This window comes from Embiotoca jacksoni, unplaced genomic scaffold, assembly GCF_022577435.1.
Source record: "Embiotoca jacksoni isolate LCO1_2020_lvr unplaced genomic scaffold, fEmbJac1.0.p SCAF_19, whole genome shotgun sequence".
NCBI lineage: Eukaryota > Metazoa > Chordata > Actinopteri > Embiotocidae > Embiotoca > Embiotoca jacksoni.
This window is the reverse complement of record NW_027185329.1, coordinates 2,923,570-2,947,500: the sequence shown is the minus strand read 5'-3', so window position 1 is coordinate 2,947,500 and position 23,931 is coordinate 2,923,570. Positions and strand designations below refer to the sequence as shown.

Sequence of the window (23,931 nt, the reverse complement as noted above, 5' to 3'; positions counted from 1 at the left end):
CAGCAGTGTATGCTTTTGATTACAGCGTATAGACTGTTTAATATCAGCTGTAATCCTGTAGTGTAGTTTACTTTACAGCAGAAACCTTTTTTTGTTTGTTTTTTTGATCCAGAATACGAACTGACCGCACACATTTATCAATACCTCCCACAGCGTCGGCATCACATTGGACCAGTCAATACGACTGCCATCAAGATCACAGTCCATTACTGATCCATGACCCGTCACAAACACAGACACACACAAACAAAACAAACAAACACACACACACACACACACATCCTGACTCAGTTGGGAGAGCAGCTGTGTCACTGACATTTACTCTCTGGCATTAAAGCTGGATGAATGCCGCCTCAACTGGTCCCGTGATGCTGAGACATAATATCAAACTGTTTACTGCAGAGTGTCACTATAAAATCACATTTCTGACAACCGATGGTCAGACGATGTGCTTTATTCTGTATTTACTGTATTAAATGTGGTTACGACATGAGAATATGCGTGCACGGAGGCTAACAATTTAGCAAGTTAGCAGCCAAATAACATAATGTAGGAAATGCAAAAGTGTAATGACAGAGAGAGGGTGAGGAACATCAGCTACTGCTATCATAACAACAATTGTAAATGAGAAGTGGTTCTCAATTGATTTTACCTGGTTAAATAAAGGTCATATATAACACACCCAATTGTCCAACTGAACTGTCGTCGGTCTAGTTGCATGATGGGTAATGTAGGTGCCCGGCATAGACTGTATACGAAAGTGGACGTAGCTTCCGGGTCGGAAAAATGCAGCCGACGCGGAAGTGCCATTAAGTGCAATACCACCGAGGGCCACTAGAGGTCGGCTCCAAAAAGGCTCTGGTTCCATAAACTCCCATTCAACTACTCACATGAAATACAAAGTACATTTTTTTTTTCCACAAGTTGTTATGGTGCCATTCGCTGAAGTCTTATTTGGTTACTGATGGTCCATCTGAAAATGATCCCATCATGAATTAGATATTAGGCCCCAAAACCATGTTAGCGAGTGTCTGTTTGATTGACAGGCCTTTGGTGCGCTCCTCCCCAGCTGCTCCAAATCCTCTGAAAACTCGAGGCTTCATAAACAGCCGTTCACGGACCAGTGGGTGACGTCACTGCTGGTTCCAGGCTTTAAGAAAAGAAAAAAACGAGACTGCATGGAAAAAAAAAATGCTGAAATCAGTGGAGTACTTTAAAATCAGAGAAACCATATAAGAAGTTCACATGGGCTCAAACTCTGCTCACCGTTTCTCTCGTCTCAGCTCCACTGGACAATAAATTGCAGATCTGAAATAAAACTACACATTAAAAATCATTTTTACGTAACAAAAAAAAAACAAAAAAAACACTGTAATGTAATTAACTAAAGTTGCTGAGACAGCTCTGCCTCTCGGAGTCCTTTTGACAGAAACAACAAACAGATAGAAATAGAAAACATAGAACCTCACCACGCCGGTTTCTGTCCCTTGTTGTTTTTCCCAGAGCATTCCTGGAGCGACGGATATGTGTATTTTAAGGTGGACATTTATCCTAGCTGGTGATTTGGGGCCACTGTGGTTGGCAGCGGTGTGTGTGTGTGTGTGTGTGTGTGTGTGTGTGTGTGTGTGTGTGTGTGTGTGTGTGTGTGTGTGTGTGTGTGTGTGTGTGTGTGTGTGCGCGTGGTGCCCCAGGGAATGTTCTACATGTATTTCCTTCGTGGATCCTCAGAGAGTTCGCGCTGTAATTAGTGACTCCCTTTCCTGCGGCAGAATATTCCTTTAACTGGTTAGTGCCGGGGTGTCGCCCTCGGTGTGTGTCTGCGCCTTTTGTTGACGTGTATGTGGCCCGTTCACGTTGAGAAGTGATTGGTATCTTCACCAGATATTGTCTTTGACCTGTTTCCGTTTGTCTGCGCCACACCGCTGCCATGTGTTCTCTCCGATATTTGTGCTGTCCATGCGAGTGTGCACACGTCTGCGCTTGTGAATTGGTGGGAAAGTTGCGGCACTTAACTTGTGTAATTGGTCAGCAGTCATTAAGTAACACAAATGGCTGGCTATTTATCAGCGTCACTCTGCAGGAGACATGCACACGCGCACGCGCACGCGCACACACACACACACACACACACACACACACACACACACACACACACACACACAACCTAGCTGACTCTTTCCACTTGTCTAGACACTCATGCAGCAGTATTGTGGGTTGTTTTCAGTACACAACAAAGGCTACAACCTGCAGCCATTTGCCACTAAGTGTCTTGTCTGGTTGCTATTTTCGTGGAAAATAAAAAATAAAAATCTTGCCAACTCAGGAAAATGATGTATTTTCTGTTTTTGTTTGTTTGGCAAAGAAGTGATACCATCCTCAGAAAGCAGCATCACGTACAGAAACACCATCAACATGAGATCCCTAAAAGAGTGACATGGATGCCGAACGTAGTTTTTGACTGACGATCTCTGAAAAGTGCAGTAAAGAAACTTAATGATAACAAAATCTGGATGGAAAAGTTAAAAAAAACAAAAGATTATTTTGGGTAATTCATGTAACTGCCATCTTACATTTTATAGACAGAACAAATAAATCAACAAAATAATCAGCACATCCCATATTAATGAAAATATTTCATAGATAAAGCTGCCAATTATTATGATCTAAAGATTAAAGTAAAGTACATTCATACGACATTTAGTGCAGGTGAGACTTATATATATATCGCATGGATATATACATATATATATGTTTGATTCCTTCATTTGATGCAGTATATATATTGTTATACAGGTGCCTATGTACTGTGTATACTCTTCCCTCCATCCATCCTCCATGTGGGTTTTCGAGGAGAGCCTTTGGGACACTCCCAGTCAGACCACACACGATTGGCTCAAACCGCATCACACGGGTCTTCCTCTCGCCCATATATGGAGCTCGTGGGCAGGGCAGAAGGGGGGGGGGGGAAGTGTGAGAAAAAGGATCTGTCTGTGGAGCTGAGTGAGCGGTGTGGAGGGTTCACTCTGCAGGGGAGTGTGGAGGAGAGAGGCAGAGATGTCAGTCCTGATGGGGATGAAGGGTCCTCACGTTGACAGGCTGTTCATCTTGAAGGTTTCATTTTGTATCAATCACTGCAAATAGCAGCTCATTTTTGTCAATCTGATGGAGCTTTTTCTTGGAAGAGACAAACGGGAATCATTTAGGACTTTGTCAGTTTAAGTTGTGCTTTGGTGCTGTTGTCAAGGCGACGAGAGAGCTGGTAGTCACAGCTAAAGGACGCTCGCTGAAAGCAGAATTTGTTACCCAGTTAGTTCGGGCAGTTAAGTGAAGTTAACGGGAATGTCGGAGCGATGCAACATGAAGGCCCTGTCGGCCGCTCTGTGCTGCTTCTACCACAAGAACTCTGTCATCAACGCCAAGGTGAGAGAAGCAGGAGTGTGTGCATGCGTGTGCGTGTGCGTGTGCAGCAGGTATCGATCGCCCATCTCGGGTGTCATTGAACTCGTGTCAGTGTTTGTACTTTGACTGAAATCCTGTATGGAAAGCACGTCGTGCATGTGCACATGTGCAGGTGCTTTGCGCATGCCGCAGACTCAATGCTGTTTCCCGCCATGTTTTAATGAGAATATCAGTTAAAGCATAAATCTAAAGTAGTGATTTGTTTGTGGTCTTAGTATTACAAATTTCAGAATCGGCTTTATTGGCCAGGTATGTTTTCACGTACAAGGAATTTGACTCCCGTTGTAACTTGCTCTCTCGATGTACAAACGCAGAAACGGACATAAATAGACCTATAAAAACATAATATGCGGCTAAACAACGGTGCAATTACACCTAGTGCAAATGGTGATGGTGCAGTTGAGTATAGAAATATACAATTTTCTTTTAAGCATACATACTTTTTAGGACTTCTCTAATCTGTTGTTTAAAGAAGAGCACAGGAAACGTACTATAAGGAATTATTAAAAATAAAACACGACCCCATATTGCCCTGAAGAAAACAATCTTCGGTAACACCTCCAGCCGGAGCAAAAAAAAATCTAATCACACTGAATAGTCCTCCTCTTTCCTCCTCACTCTCTCTGCGAGTCGAACACTGGGCTTTTATTACTCGGACCAGACTCTCTCATAAATGACCGACTGTGTGACTGTCTGGCTGAGTGTGTGAGTGTGAGATATATGGCCGGCTTCATCCATAACCGGAGCTGGCGGCAGACAGACAAGGCAGTGTGTGACGGTAGCCAGGGGTGAAGACACAGATAGTTATAGACAGAGAGGTACCGGGACGAGGGCGACGGTCCTCATGCGGATGATAAATTACTAACTTGTGGTAGTTTGTCTTCTTTATGACGTCAGGCGAGTATATGGATGTCGTTAAGTGGATTGGATGGAGCGAGCAGCGGTGCGGGAGGCCGAGGTGACGTCGTCTGTCCCCCTCTGGAGATCAGCCAGGAGGTTCTCCTCAGCCAGGTCTCTAACATTTACAGCGATTGTAATGGTGTCTGTGCCTGGAGAGACGGGAGAGAGTGTAGATCTATGTCACGTGGATCTATGAGAGAAACTTCTGAGGTGCTCAGACCTCTTCCGCAGTCAGATATTTATTTGGATGTCCATCCAGAAAGGAGCAAAAGCAAATCTCGATTAAAGAAAAACAACAGTTTCACAACAACACAGTTCATTACAATCCTAAATGGAAACAGGAACATTATTTACAGACCTTCTCTGGACTGATGCACCAAGATCATGAATCAAAATCAAAAAGTGCTGATTTACCTCCCAGGAGCCCACGGGACCATGAACTGACCACGCAGTCTCACTACACGCTCCATTAGGTGGCTGTTCTGAAGCTTTCAGACATATTACACAATCTCCATCAGCAGATGGTTTTCAATCTGCTCAAATATAGATTTTTTTTTCTTTTCTTTTGGGCACTTTAGTGGATATTAAATCTCAACTTTAAGCCAACTTTGATGATGAGTCCTAAAAGAAAACAATGGACTTTCATGTCAGCATGCGGCGTCAAAGCTTTTGAAATTAGACATCAAAAATACGTCGTCCATGGAAACATCTTTCAGTTTTCACTTCCTCTCACCTCAAACACATATTTCACGTAGGTGTTATCCAAAGGCGGCTGCACTTGCTTGAATTTGTCGTAGATATTTCATCTCTTCGGTTCTAATTTACTGCGATTCGCCTCCAGTTAGTTAGAAGCGAAGAAGCCCTTCAGGTGAGAGGTGAAACTCGAGCGAGTCCAGTTGCTTTTGGACAAACACGGAGACTCAACATGACCTGGATGAACTCATACTTTTGTGTTGATAACGCTGACTTTCTGTGTCGGAGAAACAAATTCAGAAACACTGAAATAATGACTAACTGAACTGGTTGGTGCAGAAAACCAAGAATCTCCACTCACAAAATCTGATGTGCCTGAGAAGTTCAGCCTGAGTTTACGATGATACTGATCTTAAAGTATTATCTAAGTTACTTTAAAGATGGAGTTCATCTTTTAAGTTTGTTGGCGTTGAACTTGTTATTTAGTTTTGTTCCCTCCACGACTATCACAGACACTTCTGCCCTTGTCTTCCTCATCTCTTGCCCTTCTCTTGCCCTTACCAATTGTTTCCCTCCATCCTTCATCTGTGCCTTTCTCCTTTTTCTTTTTTTTTCCATCTCTCTGTCTCTACTTTTGACTCCAAACAGCCTGAGGTTTTGTTCCATTCACCCCTTTATTCCCTCGGCCATCTGCTTCTCTGGGAGGTCGCCGTTTATCCACTTCCTGTTTCTGTGCCTGCACATGTGCTGCTGCCGATGTCCTCAGTCGTCATCCGAGGCCTCATTGATTTTTTTTTTTTGCCATCATAAATCATCATAAACAATAATAAGAGACAGTCAGAAAACAGAGAGTACATAGGAGATTCAGCAGCTTATGTTAGCTACACAGTAGTTGTAAACATGCAGATTATATTTCCTCCCGTGGGAGAACAACCCAGAGCACGGAAATAAACAAACTGCACAGTTTATTGTCAGTCTGCTGTTGCAGCATAAGCTTATTTTTCCGTAGAATAATATATAATATTATATATATTATCTGCTAGATAAATATTTGTTACTGTTTTTTGATCAGTTATTTGATTTTATTGAGTCCTAATCTCATGCACAGTAGTTTCAAACCTAAAGAGGAGTCAGACTGGCCAGGCACCTATCTTGATCCAAAGTTACGGGCATTAAGCAGTGCCTCCAGGATTTCAAGGTTTTTTTTGTGACTTTATTTTGCCGCGCATTTTTCCAACCGTTGTGATGTAATTTGTGGAGTTTTAAGTGATTCTTTTGTGGTAAAATCGCTGGATTTTTTTTTTTTTTTATTTGCCAACTCCTGCAAATATTGCAGAGATTGCTTGAATTTGCGTTAATTATTGCGATCGCAAGGTTCACGATTAACGTGCTGCGCGAGCAGCCGTCGTTCCTTTGGTTTCAGATTTTACTTCTGTCTCTGCTTCTGTCCTGGTGTTTAATTTTGGTACATCTGGTAATGAGTCTGATCTCAAACACAAAGCAAATATAAAGTGACGCACACACCACCCGGTAGACAGCAGGTTCCTAGAGATGGGCAGTGGTGATGATTCCCTCTGACCAATCAAATGCCTCCTGGCCCAAACACAGGAAGATGCATCTATTTAGTTGAGTGTAAACAGGAAAGGTTGAAACCGTTTGATGATGGAGCCAAGATGTGAAGCTGCAGAAATCCAGTCATTAGCTTTCATCAGCCTTCCACAGCTCTGATACCGTCCATCCAATTCAATGTCAGAGACAGACGCTGAGTGTTATCATGAGAGTGAGTTCACCCGAAAGACACTTTTAGACATGACAGTTCAAAGCTCACTGGAGTTGGAGGTAATGAGAAGGTTTTCGCTGAGTTATCATAAAAACTTTTCCGTAACTTTCTACTGGATGGGTTTTCCAAAGTTGCTGCACTCCTGACTATTTTGCATTCACGTTGCAACTTTTCAAGACTTAACCTCAAGTTGATTTGACAGTTGGGTGGAGGCGTACAGACATACTGCTGAGTGCCAGAGACACAGAGAGACACTGCAACTGAAAACCAAGAAGAGAAAGATGAAGATAAGAGGAAATACCAGACAAACAGCAGAGCAACGTGTTGTTATTTTTATGATGATGATGATGATTGCCCCCCCCCCCCCCCCCCCTGAAGCCCAGTCGATGGTATCTCCTGTCTGCACAACTTCCTTTGTTGGTGTGTTATATGAAATTCATGAGATGATGGTTTGTGCCTTGTTTTAAGAATCACACACATCTTTCTACCTTTGCAAATTTGAAATCAACGAGATGAAAATGAGACTAAATGGTTGAGTGCTAAAAGTAAGAACAACATTGACTGTATTGACCCGATGAGAAAAGTAGCGGGGAAGCTGGATGCACATGTGCAGTTGATGTAACGCTGCACCATTAACACCACGATATGTCACTCCTGGCGCTGGGTTCCCTCTAAACTGTTGCAATGCCCATAATCCTGTGCAATGACATCACAGAAGGAGGTTAGCCTGAGGTCAGTTTGAGATCCAAACCACGACGAGGGCAGCTTAACTCAAAACCTCTTTCCCAGTGTAGATCTGATCCAGAACAGAACTTTTCTACTGGAAGAAAAAAAAACGAGCTCCACCGACCATCGATGGTTTTAGCGCCGTGTTCTTTCGGTTAACCACGCTGGCTGCGATCTGTCTCTCTCTTTCCATTTCCCACTTTTTGGCATCTAGTTGACACACATCAGTGCTGACGATTAGCAGAGTCGCAGCGCGTAGAGAGAGACAGGAGTTCTTAACTGGTTGCATTTGACAAAATGATCCCGACCGAGTCCGAAGCTTTATGCGAACCCGACACGCGACCCGTCGACCCGATCGTCAGGATGTGTCGGATCAGTGCCGACTCGTGAAAAATAACCGGGGCAGTGCTACAAAAGATTAGTTGCGGATTAAGTCTTGAACATTTTTTTTGCTACTGGAGCAGCGGGAGAATTTCCCTCTTTGGTTTTCTAGTAGTGTTTAAGTTGTAGCCTTAAACCGGCGTGTTGCTCATTTTAACATGATTCAAACTGAGCTTCTTCTTCCAACCATTTCTACAACACATAATACCCTGCACACTCTTAGAAGTGATAATGTTGAGCGCAAACCCAAAGGTCAGCAAATAAGCAAAAGAGTGAACCAAAGGTTCACTGCTCTCACATAACGCTGCAGCGCCGAGAGGATCGGGACAAGATGAGGATTATACATTACGTCCACCGGCGTGTAGCATGTGTGAGATGAGGAATCAGAGTTATTACGCTAAAAGGTTATTTGTGATCACCTCGCTGCACTCAAAGGGACAAGCAGCTTACACAAGTTGTCCGCCACTTCTGGTTGGTCAGCGCCGCTGAAGACCTGCATGGTCAAAGAACACACAGAATAAAACCTTTAGTTAAACTTAAGAGTTAATGGAAAAAAAAAAAACGTTCCATCCCCGTCTAAAATCCAGGAAATCCAAAGAAAATCCAATCGCTGTTCAAATCCTTGTGAACAATGGCCTTTGTTTGTCGTGGCAGATTACTTTAAGGGCATGTCTGGTCTTTTAGACCGCTGAGAGAAGCGGCGAAGGCGAGAATGGACGACGGGTCGAGTGGTCCTTCTGATAAATCTGATACTTCAAATCAAATCCAATGCAAATCACTGCCTTTATTTATCAACGCACGGTTGTCCAACCAAAGAAAACACACACTCACACATTCAGATCATTGTAGAAATAAGCGTGCATATTATAAATCTGAAATTATTGTATTCATCCTTACTCCAACATATGTATTAATCCTGGCAGCTGTGGACCAACATGGTCATTGTTATCATGTTCAAATTGATGCAAGCTGTCAGTTAATTTGTGATGTGGTCAGAATAGACATTTAGTACTATTTAATACAACTATAGCATTCAGTAAAGTGCAATAAATCTCGCTTAAATCACTGCGAAGTATCTTAACGAAGGCAGCTACTGCCGTGCAACTCTGATGTGTCTCACCAAATAAAATCTGGGTATTCTGTCTGTACGATTATTTGCAGGGACAACTAAACATTTAAATAGTATGAGTAGATCTCGATTGAAAGTCTGTTTTTTTCAGTGTGGAGAGGTCCGTTATGCATGATTGGAAGTGTTTTTTTTATATATTTGAGGTCAATAAACTAATATTAGTGGGCTACAAGGTTTTTTTTGCATTAATTAAGTTGTCTTTCTGTAACTCTTTACAGAAGTAAATAAGTTCCTTTCCCTTCCTCTTTGCTTCTTTAAGATCAGTAGAAACAAGTGGTTCTTCACACTTCCCTTCACCCTTCAGTCTACGAGTCCTCTTCTATCCGTCAGTGTCACGGGACGACGACACCGAAAGTGTCACGGGACGACGACACCGAAAGTGATTCTAGTTACTAAACAGGTTCACGTGAGCTGCGGCTCAATGTCACGGCATCACATGCTTCATATTTCATCTCCGCTGAAGTCATTCACTCCTGAAGGTGTCTCGCTTTATGGCTCGAGCTTGAAGTCGTAAACTTGTGCAATCTTTGAGCCGGGAGACGAGAAAATTAGGAAAGGAAATGAGGAAGTTGGAAAAGGCAAGAGGCCATAAAACAGGCCAGTACAGTGCTGTGTTGTGGTCTCACACACACACACACACACACACACACACACACACACACACACACACACACACACACACACACACACACACACACACACACACACACACACACACACACACACACACACACAGAGAGAGAGAGAGGCTGGTACAGTATAAATGCAGCCGCTCTGAGGATGACATCATATTGCGGGGTCGTATTAAAGGCCACCCTATACAAACACACCCATCCTCCATGTCCATCTCCTGCTTCTCCTCCCCTACATCCTTTCCTCTTCTCCTCCCCCTTTGCTCCATGACCCATCCATCCACAACCCCCCCCCCCCTCCCCTTCTCCCCTCCTCCCCCCTCAACATTTATATCTCCAACCTCTGACTGCAGATGTAAAACCGTTTTATTGTGTCTGTTGTAATAAGTCTAATAACCACATGGGAGCGTAATCAATAACAGAGCCAGATAAGCAGAGATTAATATTAACCACCGGGCCCTTGTGTTTTCAGTTCAGCTTGTGCGAGTCTAAAGTCGCCGTGTAGCGCCGGTACAACAGGAAAAGCATGCTGCTGTTATGAAGGGTGTAACGTTCGGCTATGTTAAATGCATCACAACACACAATGAAAGAAAAATATACGGGTGGGTAGTTCTGTTTCCTATTTTGAAGAAGACTTTGATCAAACAGGGGAATATATATTGGAAAAATTGTATTCAAAATTCATTTTTTAGTTCAGTTTTCTACCTCAAGATGAAAACAGGAAAACACACACAAAGTGTTTCAATCAATTGTTGATGCTCACAAAAAACAGAAAACGAAGTCTTTTTCTTTTTTCCAAATTCATCAGATAATACACAGACCGTAAGGTTACCGAGATGTCCATTGATTCAGTTTATAAAAGAAAACAAGAAGAAATAATGCTGAAATCACTGAATGTTTCTGCTGCACACAGTCATGTAATTTAGATTTAGAATGACAGTTCAATTGCACTGCCCCAATTACTTCCCACTGCTGCACACACACACACACACGCACACGCACGCACACACACACACACACACACACACACACACACACACACACACACACACACACACACACACACACACACATTAGATACAAGTCATGTAACACTGGCTGGTGGCTCCGGTTTAAACTAGAAAACAAACAAAATCAGAGCTTTTTGACGCCACGACTGGCGACGAGTTGGACTGTGTTTCTGTGTGGAAGCTGAAATACGAGATGTTGATTTCCTGTCAAGTGTGGAGACGTGGAGACGTGGAGACGTGGAGACGGAGGGCAAAGGGGTCTATTCTAATGACTTTAGAGGGAGAAAATATGAAGGAGAGAGGTAGAGATGCAAAAGAGAGGTGGAGCGATGAAAGGATGCTCCAGGTTTTAGTTTCATGGTGACACTTACAGACATATTTCTAATTTCATGCATGAACCTGCCTCAATAATTCCTTTTTCAGTGTTTGCTTGTTTGTGTGTGTGTGTGTGTGTCTGTGTGTGCGTGCGCTGATGTATCTCCGCCTGCCTCGACCCTCTTTAACGTTCACTGTGCAGCTGATTTTTATCGCCGTTTGCACAAAGACCTGATTTCAGTAACTTTCTGTAGAAAAAGTGACACATCTTCAGTCACATCTTTACAACTATTATATTGTTATAAAACCACATATCGAACACCTCATCCAGCGGGATTATCTCCCAGTTTAAGCTGTTTACACAGTGTTGAGCGGCTGCAAGTGTTACTAGCTCTTTATTGTGATTGGATGAGACATTAGTGACAAAGATCCTTCTCCATTCTTACGTGTCTCTGAAGATTAACTGTTGCCACACATAAAACAGGCACTGAGCCTTTTGATATTGATATTAGCATGAGCAAACAGTTGCGTAACTCTTATCCACTTTCGTTATTTAATGGAAAATTCGTCACTTCTTTTTTTGTCGTGTGCAGCAGGTAACTGGAAACCATGACGCCGGATGTCGTAAGCACACAACAGATCACTGATTAACCTTTGGTTGGTTTTTTTTTTTGGCAGAGGATCAGAATGAATATAAATATAGATTAAAGACCAAATTCAAAGGTGCCGTGTATCGACTTTACTGCAGCACAGGATTAACGTGAAATCATAAAGTAGGTGGAATTACTGTCCACAGGAACTTTCTCTGACAGTGAGGTTACAGAATAAAATCTTTGTGTAGATTTTAATATCTAGGAAACAAAAAAAACAACTAAAGTATGATGTATTTTACTAGAATAAGAAAAGAAGAAAAATCCAGCAACAGGTTAAACAAAGTTCAGGGAAGTGTCTGCGTCACTCGACTGTGTGTGTGTGTGTGTGTGTGTGTGTGTGTGTGTGTGTGTGTGTGTGTGTGTACATCAGTTGAAGGTGTGTATGGAGGCAGGTCTGGGCAGCTGGGCGGAGTCAGGATGATGACATCACATTAGGTGGGCGATAAAGAGGAAAATCACTGAGGGAGCAGACGAGGGCAGAGAAAGTGTGTGTGAGCACGTTGGGTGAGAAAATGACTCGTGTGTGTCCGTGTGTGTGTGTGTTTTAAAAGTGAGCTGAGATTATTTTTTTTTTTGTCATTGTGTGTGTGTGTGTGTGTGTTTGTGTGTGTGTGTGTGTGTGTGTGTGTAGAGTTTGTGTGCGTCTGCTATGAAGTTTGTGCTTGAGGAGAAAGACGGCACGATGCAGAGACCCAGCAGCTGTCATGTAAGTGTGTGTGTTTGGGGTGTGGGTGTGTGGGGGTGTGTGGGGGTGTGTGGGGGTGTGTGGGGGTGTGTGTGTGTGTGTGTGTGTGTGTGTGTGTGTGTGTAATGTGCTGCAGGTGGTTGTGCTGACTCGACATCCTGTCAGGATCTGGGAGCTTTCTGTCCTTCACTTTTCAACTTTCCAAACTTTCTTTATACACAGTTGGTGTCAAACTTACTGATCAACTCTTCGTCGTCTGAACTAGATCACACTGAGAAGTCATCTGTCCTGATATCTTCAATTTGTAATGTTTCATGTTTAGTGTGACCTTCACTCATTGTATCGTCTAAAAGTTATTATTATTGTCTTAAAGCCCTTTGAAAAAAACTGCCGACCTTTCGTTCTACTTTTGTTTCTTTCCAGATAAAATTTACTTAATTTGACTTAAAAATAATTCTTGTGGAATGTTTTTATGACCATTCGCTTTTTAGCTTTTTCCTACTATGTGTGGTGTAAAAATATATTCCTATTGTTATTATTAGCAGTAGTAGCTGTGGTGGTCATGATATTAGAAGATAAGGCAGAAGTGATGTAGTAGGAGTCTTTAATAGATCATAATAATTATATATCATTTACATCATTTATATTGCTAAATGTCACAGTGCAGGTCGAATGTTGAGTAACAAGATAGACAAGCATCATTTTTCGCTTTAATATGTAATTTATTTATTTATTTATTTTTTTTTATAATTTGAAGCTATAATGAATATTCAAATACAACTGGGATATAAATCACCTGGTCAGAGCCCTCTAACTGATGTCCCCAATGATGAGACGGAGTCTTAAATCATAATTTTTAAGGGATATAAAGCTAAAAATATTGTGATCTGTTGCGCTGCGCAATGAATGAATGAATGATGTGTCTTTGAGCTTTGACCTTTTTGATGTTTGTTTTATGTAAATAAGGAACTGAACTGAAATTCACTATTTAACATTCACCGTCATCGGTGATGTGGCTGGATGGACTGAAGAAGACAGAGTCGTGTGTTTCTGTGTGTCGCTCAGCAAAATGTCAGACAGATTAGTGAAGTCTGCGTTCTTTGTATTTATTATTTTCTCGCAGTTCTCCAGAGATCAGTTCATCCTGGACTGTCCGTCAGAGAAACTCCGCAGGGAGCTCGAGGAGGAGCTGAAGATGAACTGCGAGGAGCCGAGAAGCCACGCATGGTACCACGGGGCGATTCCCAGACAGGTAACACACACACACACACACACACACACACACACACACACACACACACACACACACACACACACACATAAATCTGAGTCACGAGTCCCTCCCTTTAAAAGCCTGGTTAAAAACTTGTTGAGCCAGATCACTTATCATTAGCCTGCCAAATTGTACACTCTGTGCTTACAGGAAGATTAAAGCTTAAGTAGTGGCCTCAGCAGCGGCACTCAGGTTGTAACATTGGGTCAACGTATAGAAAGCCCTCTTTCTCTGTGGTGGTGTGTGTGTGTGTGTGTGTGTGTGTGTGTGTGTGTGTGTGTGTGTGTGTGTGTGTGTGTGTGTGTGTGTGTGTGTGTGTGTGTGTGTGTGTGTGTGTGAGAGAGAGATAGAAAGAGAGAGATTGTGTGTTCCCTCAGAGGCAGCTCTGAGATGTAATCGTTTTTAATAAGCTCCTTCCTTTGGCTAAACTAAACTATCATTATATACACTATACAAACACTCTTAATTAAAGTCTGTAATTGTGTGTGTGTGTGTGTGTGTGTGTGTGTGTGTGTGTGTGTGTGTGTGTGTGTGTGTGTGTTTTAGGGAGAGAGAAAGAAGAGGGGCAGTAAATGTAACAAGACTTAAATGGAAATAAACAATGATCCAAACATAATTTTTTGAAATTACATATAAAGTCTAATATCTGTGAATCCGATTTTTTTTTTTATGTCTGTATTGACTCAGTGAACCGTGATCCATTGTTGAGTATCTGTTCCTGGGTTTTTTTTAAGTTACATAATTGCTTGTTTTGACACCGGTGCTTTTCATTTGGAGTCGTTTTAAAGTTTACTGTTGTCGGGAGCAAAAGTTTATATTCGTTATTTATCATAAATAGGATTCCTTCCTTGACTCTTTGTTCTGTCTTTGAAATATAAGAAAACCGTAATGACAATAAATGTCACATTCAAACTGACCTCAGAGTCCAAATATAATCGTTTTACGATCACAACAGACAAAAAAATGCATCAAATTCACACATTTAAGAAGCTGAAACTCAACAAATATTTTGTGTTTTTACTTTAAATCTGATATAACGTATTAAAATTTTCACAGAGTAATTATCTGTCATTTAACTGATTGTTAGATGTAATGAAATAACAAAAAATGCATCAAATTCAAACATTTGAGAAACTGAAGCTCAACAAATGTTTGGTACTTTTACCTGAAAAACGATGTAACATTTATTGAAGTAATTTTCGGTTATTTGACTGACTAATGCACTGAAACGCATGTTTGGATTGTGACAGTAAAAAGTTAGGCAAAGAAAATCTACAACTAATGAACTAATCTGTTTATAAGCTTTTTCTGGAGATCATATAAACCTGCAAATTCCTTTATGCTTTAAACATCAGTGCGAATATACATGAAACTGTTATATTATCTATATCTGTTGCTCACTGGATGAACAGTAAGAGGTTGAATGCTTTAAATATCTTCGTGTGTTATGTAACAACACAGACCGGCACTGAGCTCATAAAGATGGTAAAAGTATACCAGTCCACCATTATTAGATTTAATTAAATGTTTGTGTGTGTGTGTGTGTGTGTGTGTGTGTGTGTGTGTGTGTGTGTGTGTGTGTGTGTGTGTGTGTGTGTGTGTGTGTACGTACCCACGTGACCACTTCCCGTCTTCTTGTTCCAGGTTGGAGAAAACTTGGTGCAGCGTGATGGAGATTTCCTGATCCGTGATTCGCTGTCCAGCCCAGGAAGTTACGTTCTGACCTGCCAGTGGCGAAACGCAGCTCAGCACTTTAAAATCAACAAGAAGGTAAAATAAAGTCCATGAATGGTCTCAAACAAGCGACTACTCGAAAGGTGGTCTCAAAGTTTTTCTCTGCGCCGTGTCCTACCATCTTCTGTAGCCTCAAACTTCTTTAAGTTTCAGGACTTTTTAATCTTCTCTTTTGTTCATTTTTTGTTTGTTTGTTTATCTCATAAAATTGAGGCATATTAAGGAATTTTCTTACCACCAGAGAGCAAAAGGACTAAAATGCATCCTGATGAAATTTCGACAGTCCAGAATTTAAAGGGTGTTTAAGCGACTTCTTTCTTTTACTAATATATCGTTCCTTGTATGAGCTTCAGCAGCTCTCCTCAGTTTAACGAGCCGAGGAAGCGATGCGTGTCTGCAGCTGCAGGCGGCGTATTGATTCTCGGAGGGATCATTTCATTTACGCTTCATTTGAAGATTTATTAATAGTAAAAACAACCTGCAAGGTATATAGTAAAGGCTACAACTATTAGATCTATAGCTGGTAAATAACTTGCTGTTTGTTATCTCTCCTTCAGGTAGTGATGCTGAACGAAGCTTACTCCAGAGTCGAGTACCGGCTGGAAAGAGAAGGATTCGACAGCGTCCCTGCACTCATTAGATACTACGTGGGCAACAGGAAACCCGTCTCACAGGTGGGTTTCATGATTTTGATTTTCATCTGCGTTTATTTGTGAAGCAAGCACAGGCTTAAAACTGTGCGTGTAATGTGTCTCAAACACGGCAAAATACATCTGAAATGTTTGTTACGATTCAACAAAACGATAAATACTAATTTTTGAACCCATTTTTCACGATATCCTGTCTGAAAAAGACGACATGTTGAGGTTCTTCTTCTACCTGCACGTTAAAGGTGGTCGGGGCCATCATCTTCCAGCCGATCAACAGAGGGCTGCCGCTGCGCTGCCTGGAGGAGAAGTACGGCCTGTCGGGCAACCATCGAGAGGCGGGGCTTATGGCCCAGGAGAGGCGGAGTCAGAAGCGTCTCAGCCTCAACATCACCAACGGGCACGCGCACGACAACGCACACGCCGTGCACGACGGCACGCACTGCCAGGACGACGGCTCGGCGCGAGGCAGCCAGCTCAGGTTTGTGGAGCAGAAATGCACACAAACACACGAAGTGACACCCAATCAACAAAATTCTTCAGTGGCTCTCATCATCTGTCATTTCTAAACAATCAGACATGTGTGATATGTTGGATTTGATTGATTCTGTTTTAATGACTGTTGTACTTTTTAGCTCCAAGCAATGCACATGTATTTCATAAAGTGACTAGTGGGCTACAAACCTCATAAAACAACTTACTGCACTGCCGTATTTAAATAATGGAGACCCGCCGTCACTCAGTCATCCCTCCTCTTTGTTTCCTTTAAAGTCCCCTCACGCTTTTAAAGCTTTTAACTCGCAGCCCCGAGCCGTTTTACATTCATCACCCTGGCTGAAGGTTTGTATATACGACATGTTCCATATGTATCATAAGTCCTCCATAAATAAAAGAGGTGGTGTACAGCTTTTCTTCTCAGAGGAACTGAAGTGTGTAGATTTACACTGCGTTTCACTGCATTAAGCCTAATGTATGGGGCCCGCCCGAACCTGTCTGAGAGAAGACAGAGGGGGGGATGAGGAAGGAATAAATATATGGTCCAGAGAGGGACAGAGCAGAGAGACAGAAAAAAGAAAAAAGAAAAAAAAAAAGAGAAAGAAGACAATAAAAAGAGAAAGAAGACAAAAAAAAACAACTAGGAAAAAGACCAAAAAAAATAGAAAAATATTTTAAAAAAAGACCGAAAAAGGGGGGAAAAGGGATCAACGACAAAAAAAGACAAATAAAAAGACAAAAAAAGAGAAAAGAAGACAAATTAAATGTGAAAAAAAGACAATAAAAAAACAACAAAGAAAAAAAAAAGAGAAAAAACAAAAACGAGGGATATACGGGAACAGAAAAGTTTTTTATATTTAAAATAGGTTTGATTTATTTCTCCTCATGTGTCTGCGTGAATATGTTAATTGATGTTTTTGGCGTGTCATCACTCAGGCCGAAGGATCGCTGCGGCAGCCAACCAGCGAGTCTCAATCAAGTCCAGGAGAGGCGACGCCCGCTCAAGGCCCACCAATCAGAAAGCTTCCTACCTCTTGGTAAGTGAAAATCATGTACTTCAAAATAAGAGCCTTTGAATTAAAATTAGATCTAAAATTCTTCTCCTTTCTCCTGATCCAGGATCCAAAGCGCCGCCCCTGCATTCCCCCGACCCGCTCCTCTCCAGCCCCAAGTCTCCGGTGTTTCGGACGGGCAGCGAGCCCCTGCTGAGTCCTTCTGTCCCGCGTCGGTCGGCCGAGCTCCTGGCAGGTGAGCTCACATTTCGCAGGGCGAGGACCTGCGCCGAGTTGCCTAGCAACCGTGTTGTTTACCTATTCTTCAGGACCTGCTGCACTAAATCATGCAGCTAAAGAATTAGTCATATTACAGTATGGTTAAAGATGTAAACCTACACATACAGTTCTGTTGTCCTTTATAATAGTATAATAGGCCTTATTAATGCAGGACGTTTCATACACAGATTTCATTTATGGTTTTCTTTGAATTTTTCTGTTCAGATTTACTGAATTTAACCACTAAGGGTTAATTGTATGTAAAAAGCTGTAAATGACCGAATATATAAATACATTCGTTTTCTTTATACAGTGCGTTTTACAAGAGGTGCAGAAAAGAAAAAAGAAAAGGACACAGTAACACAACACGTAATGGAAAAACCTGAGACAAACCAGAATAAAATAAAATGAAGAATTGAATAAATACATATTTAAGCCGTAGCTGAGGAGAAGTACAGTAAATGAAGCTGATTTGTTGCTCTTTTTTTTGTGTGCGTCTGTCTGCAGGATGAGCCACCGCCGGTACAAATAGGAATCACCGATAAAATAAAGCAGCCTCGTTCCAGACCTCTAAATTACCGCACACATCTCAACTCGTATAGAAATAAATGAAGTGAAACTAAGTGGCAATTTAGTCTGATTATCAGGCTAAAAATAAATCTGATGCGCTCGCCAAGATTCGATAAAAAGCCCCTCTGGGAGGTTAAAAATGAATCAGTCTGCCCCCCCCCCAGTGTGTAGGTGTACACACTCACCTTATTTACTCCTGTGATTGCTTGATTGCGAGTCGGAAATTAGATTTAGTCCTGTTCTCTGGTGGCTCTCTTTCATATTAAACTGTCCACTGTCGCTGTAAACACAACAGAGCTTTTGTTTTGTAAATCAGATATCAAAGGGTTTCTACATGGAACGAATAAAATACGCTTCCAAATACGAACCATTTTTTTATAAACATGATAAAACATACAGGACCTTGTTTCTTCCTCCAGGTCAGGCGATCCGAGGCTCCGACAGCCAGCTGTGTCCTAAACCGCCTCCCAAACCCAGCAAAGTGCCTCTGGCCCGGCTGCCTCGCTCCCCCGGCCTCCAGCCTCTGGTTCCCTTCTCCTGCTCCTCCAACTTCACAGACTCGTCCCCCCCCATCTTCGCTGTACCTCCGCTGGACTCCACGTGTGTGGAAACTCCTGGTTCGTCCTGGAACGGAGGTAAATATATTTGTTTTTAGTGGCACGTTCATGAGCAACTGTATTCAGACAGCGAATAGAGCAGATTTTCTGTTGCCTTTTTTTTGATGTTGTTACGTGAACGCTCTTAACGAGGAAGTCAGACGTCACCAAGTCTGAACTTTCCCACTTTCCAGCTGCCTGAACGCACCATTACGTTTTTTATGGTAAAAATGGTCTTAAGTATCTCATTTAAATTGCAAGTTGGAGACTGACGTGAATGTTTTTCTCACTTTGTGGTAGAATAAAGACAAACTACAGTCCCGGAGATAGTAGCTGCTTCTCCTTATTTATAGGAAGCTAAGGTGTTTAATTCATGTGCTGTAGCTGCAGTTTATTATGTTGGATATGTCACATCTGTCCAGGAACTCCAGATGTCACATTTACACGAATATTTATCCATCGTTTTTAAGTAAACCGATTAACAAAGATGACGCGGTTGTTCTTCCTCAGCTCCTCCTGTTCCTCCAGCGAAGCCCCTGAAGTTCCAGCACCAGCTCCTCCTCGCGGACCCCCACAGCTCCTCCTTCTCCTCCTCCTCCTTCTCCTCCTCCTCTGGACTTTTACCCGCTGAAGGTGCTCAGTATCCCGACTCGGAGGCGATAACGGGACGGACCGACCGGCTGCAGCCGAGCCCCGCGGACCGGCGGTCCTGCAGCCCGCTGGAGTGGCAGCAGCCGAACCTCATCACGGACCACGAGCCGGGACTCCAGCTGTGCAGCTACGTGGAGCGGCTGAAGAGGGAAGGGGAGAGAGGGAGGGAGGAGGACGGGGAGGAGAAGGCGGCGGGAGGACGGAGGGGGCTGGACAGGAGCTCCTACCATCACGCCATCGCAGCTTTGGAAAACACCAGCGAGGAAGAGGAGGAGGACGCGGGGAGGGAGAAGAAGCAGAAGGAGGCAAAGGAGAGGAGCGGCTTCCAGCGGCCCGTCGTAGAGACGGAGTCGGCGTTCAGGCCGGCGGAGTTCGAAAGTCGACTCCTGCCGGCGGAAAACAAACCGCTGGAGATGGTTGTTCTGAAGAGAGCGAAGGAGCTGCTGCTCAAACACAATCACCACAGCATCGCCAGACACCTGCTGATGGCCGACTGCCAGGTACACACACACACACACACACACACACACACGCACACACACACACACACACACACACACAGCAGATAAACATAATGAGACAAGGGGCATGAAATGTGATCAAAAACAGCCACTTGTAAAATATTTTTTTTCCACCCTACAGGTTGCCAGGATACTCGCAGTGACTCCGGAGGTCAAAGGTCAGATGGGCGTGTCCTCCGGTCTGGAGCTGGTGACGCTGCCGCACGGTCGACAGCTGAGGCTGGACCTGATGGAGAGGTAACGTCCGCACGGAGTCCAGATGTTGTACACGCATTGCGATCCCTCCAACAGCCGTTGGGCGGTGTTGATAATATTGTAGTAAGAACTCCCCCCCCCCCCCCTTCCCCTCTCCCTCCCCCCTCTCTCTTCCGTCTCCCAGGCACCACACCATGGCAATAGGCGTCGCCGTGGATATTCTGGGATGCACGGGCAGCGTGGACGAGCGGGCGTCCACCTTGAACCGCATCATCCTCGTCGCCATGGAGCTGAAGGACACGGTGGGCGACCTGTTCGCCTTCACGGCCCTGATGAAGGCTCTGGACCTGCCGCAGGTAACACACACACACACACGCACACACACACACACACACACACACACACACACACGCACACGCACGCACACACACACACACACACACACACACACACACACACACATGCACACACACACACACACACACACACACACACACACACACACACACACACAAAACGAACATCATAAACATAATGAAAAAACAAACTCATAAAAAAAAAAATATATACTAATTCACCTGATTTTACCGTCAATAATTCTCCATTTTAAACTCGCTGCTACGCGACGTTACACGAACACGCGTCTTCCCGTTTCGAGTGAAAACATCCGGTTCGATCGAGACGCTCAGAGTCGACGTTTGTCGTGCAGATCGTCCGTTTGGAGGAAACGTGGACGACTCTGCGGAGGAACTTCACACAGACGGCCATCGGCTACGAGAAGATCCTCAAACCTTTCTACAAGAACCTGTATGAAGGCGCAGGTAACTCCACCGACACATGCTGATCCGAGTACCGGAGGTTTCATTATCGAGAAGTAGAGGAATCAGAAAGTGTGCTGCAGCCCTGATCTTTTAAAGTTTGGGATGACCTTTCAAATATTCCTTTACTGCATAGGTCCAAAATTATAATGACACTTTAGATCAAATGCTCTGTTCAGTTTTCTTTTACATTCACAGCAAAAAAAAAGAAGAAAAAAAAGAAATAAGACAATAATAAATATTCACCTGACGTGTCTCTCCTGCAGCGTCCTCTCCAGCGGTGGTCTGCGTGCCCCTCCTGCTGCCTCTCCTCACCTTGATGGAGCGTCCGTCCATCACGCCCGAGGGGGCGGAGCTCTGGGAGACCAGCGACCAGGGCTGTGACATCATGGTGCGCCACCTGGAGGCGGCACGCGACGTCGCTCACAACGCGCAGAGCTACACGGCCAACGCACAGGAGATCTTACAAGGTAAACACGAGGCCACGAATGAATTTAAAACAGAAAAGGGTGCCACGTGTTTTTCGGCTTCGTAACATACGTGTGCGCGTGCGTGTGTGTGTGTGTGTGCGTGTGCGTGTGCGTGTGCGTTTCGTCTTCAGGGTTTCAGTGTGACGACGACCTGCTCGAAGTGTTTAAGACGGACTTTCATCTGCGGCTGCTGTGGGGAAGCCGCGGAGCCGCGGTCAACCAATCAGATCGCTACAACAAGTTCAGCCTCATCCTCACTGCGTTGTCACGGAAACTGGAGCCCCCGTCTAAGACACAAACTTTAATCTGAATTCATTTTGAGCAAAAGACACGACACGACTCAGTTTGGACTCGGAGGAAAGCGACGTGAGGTGGATCAGACAACAACAAAAAAAACGGTGACGAAACTGAACTTCCAACGGATGAAGCGGGAAGTGATCGGGAAGCATTTCATCATCATCGTCTAGAAACGGGAAAGATCACGGAGCAAAATCTCAGAGCGGACGATCAGGATGACAAAATGAAAGAAAGATAAAACTGTTTCACCGCCCGCTAAAAAATATGCAAAAACGTTGTCACCAAGTTTAACGCAACATAAGATTTTCCATTTATCTCAAACAGATCAGGCAGAACTTCAGAAACGTCTAAAATAACGTTTGTTGTTTTCAGCGGACGGCGACAACGTTTCTTTCATGAAGTTTTACTCACCTGTTTACGTCCCTGAGATCAGAAGACGCCGATCACAAACTCCTCAACGGGAAACAGAAAAAATACAAAATAAAGACTCGGCCGCGAGCAGAACGGCAGCGGAGGGAATGACATTTGATATTTGTGTGAAGCTGAAACGTTGCTGCTCGTTTTGTTTTTACACTGAAGTTGTACTTTTAATCGAGGACGCGTTTGTTTTCGATCACGTGACCGGTGCAGTAAGAATCAATCGTCAGGATATTATTTTAAAGACGTCAACGCAACCTGATTCCAGTTTAGAAAATGTAAAAAAAAAAAAAAAAAAAAAAAAAATATCTTGAGTGTTTGATTTCTTTTTTTTGTAACAGTTAAAAGCACGGAGGAGAAAAACGAGGCCTCCGCGTGGAGAAATAAAACATGTATTTAACAATAATGATGAGTGACCTGAGGTGCCGGTTGCCATAACAACCACCCCGTCAGATTGTTGCTGGTTTTTAACAAGTAAAAAAAACAACAACAACAACAAAAAAAACAGGTCAAACATTTAAGATTGATAACAAATATATGAATGTCTTTTTTTTTATATTAAATAATCCACGGAAAGAAATCTGTTTTCACCAGAGCTGAAAATCTAAAACAAATTTAGTTCTTGTTCGAAAGAAAACACAAAAGCAGAAATGAGATTTAAAGCTGTACATATTTTGAAGCATGTTAATAATAGACTGTACATACGATCTGTAGAAGACTTGACAGAAAAAAGAAAAGATGTTGATGAATTTTAATATGTTTATATTATTATAAACTACTGTGGTAAGATTTAATAAATGTATTGATCTGTGGAAGTGAGCTAGCTTCGTAATGTACCGAGTTAAACATCCCAGTTGAAACTTTATTAAAAATATTAACCGTTAACACGCAGACAACTTAATTTTGCCAGATGTTGAAAGGTAAAATACTCAATTTCACACAAACTGTTCAATCAGAGGTCATAATTTTTTAAATAAACAATTTTTTTTCTGCTTCCAGCAAATTTCACACAAAACAAATCCACTTTTCTTTTTTTTTCATTGCTGCTTATTTTATTAGAACAATATTTTGAAAGAAGAAGAAGAAACAAACAAAAAAGCATTTTGTTCACAAAGTGTCCGACAACATTCAAAGTAAAAAGATGTGCACGACAATATGGAAAGAGAAGTACTGCCATAGTTACAACATGGTAGGAACACAGATTTACATGTTAATATCCTGCTAAAACACCCGGTACCTGCTGTTTTGTTTGTATTTTTTAATGATAAAAAAAACAAAATTAAAAAAAATTAAAAGCTGGAAAGTATCTTATCCACAGGACACACATGATGATAATTTTTTTTTTTTTTAAACAAGAGGAATGTGGTGAAGAAGATGTGTTATTTTTTTTTTTTTTGCCGAGTCGTCAAACGGCTCCTCGCTCACAGTAAAGAGCCGAGAACTTTTATCATATTTACGTTTGCATCTCGAAGATAAGCTTTTTATTTTCTGGCTTTGCATGATATTTAGACGCCATTAGGATAGGCGTAGTTTTACATGTTTATATTTATGATAGAAAAATCAACCGTTTCTAAGATGTTTTGGTGTTTTTAACTCCAAACTTGCCGATGAGG

The 23,931-nt window shown here is 42.7% G+C and overlaps 1 protein-coding gene across 4 annotated transcripts in view; it reads left to right on the top strand.

Annotated features, from left to right (window-relative positions):
- bcar3 (BCAR3 adaptor protein, NSP family member) overlaps nucleotides 1-23,203 on the top strand; it is a 67,348-nt gene extending 44,145 nt beyond the window's left edge. For 2 of the 4 annotated variants that reach the window (XM_069153024.1, XM_069153025.1), the window contains 13 exons: nucleotides 13,487-13,615; nucleotides 15,281-15,406; nucleotides 15,928-16,044; nucleotides 16,263-16,498; nucleotides 17,449-17,549; nucleotides 17,632-17,760; nucleotides 18,773-18,988; nucleotides 19,460-20,100; nucleotides 20,243-20,358; nucleotides 20,501-20,672; nucleotides 21,026-21,137; nucleotides 21,401-21,604; nucleotides 21,736-23,203. In XM_069153024.1, the coding sequence (XP_069009125.1) occupies nucleotides 13,487-13,615; nucleotides 15,281-15,406; nucleotides 15,928-16,044; nucleotides 16,263-16,498; nucleotides 17,449-17,549; nucleotides 17,632-17,760; nucleotides 18,773-18,988; nucleotides 19,460-20,100; nucleotides 20,243-20,358; nucleotides 20,501-20,672; nucleotides 21,026-21,137; nucleotides 21,401-21,604; nucleotides 21,736-21,914 (2,478 nt within the window). In that variant the 3' untranslated portion in view covers nucleotides 21,915-23,203. Of the gene's footprint in view, nucleotides 1-3,036; nucleotides 3,421-12,153; nucleotides 12,385-13,486; nucleotides 13,616-15,280; nucleotides 15,407-15,927; nucleotides 16,045-16,262; nucleotides 16,499-17,448; nucleotides 17,550-17,631; nucleotides 17,761-18,772; nucleotides 18,989-19,459; nucleotides 20,101-20,242; nucleotides 20,359-20,500; nucleotides 20,673-21,025; nucleotides 21,138-21,400; nucleotides 21,605-21,735 lie in introns of those variants that run through there. The other 2 variants (XM_069153026.1, XM_069153027.1) reach the window with 2 other exon arrangements.
- Nucleotides 23,204-23,931: the final 728 nt, after the last annotated feature.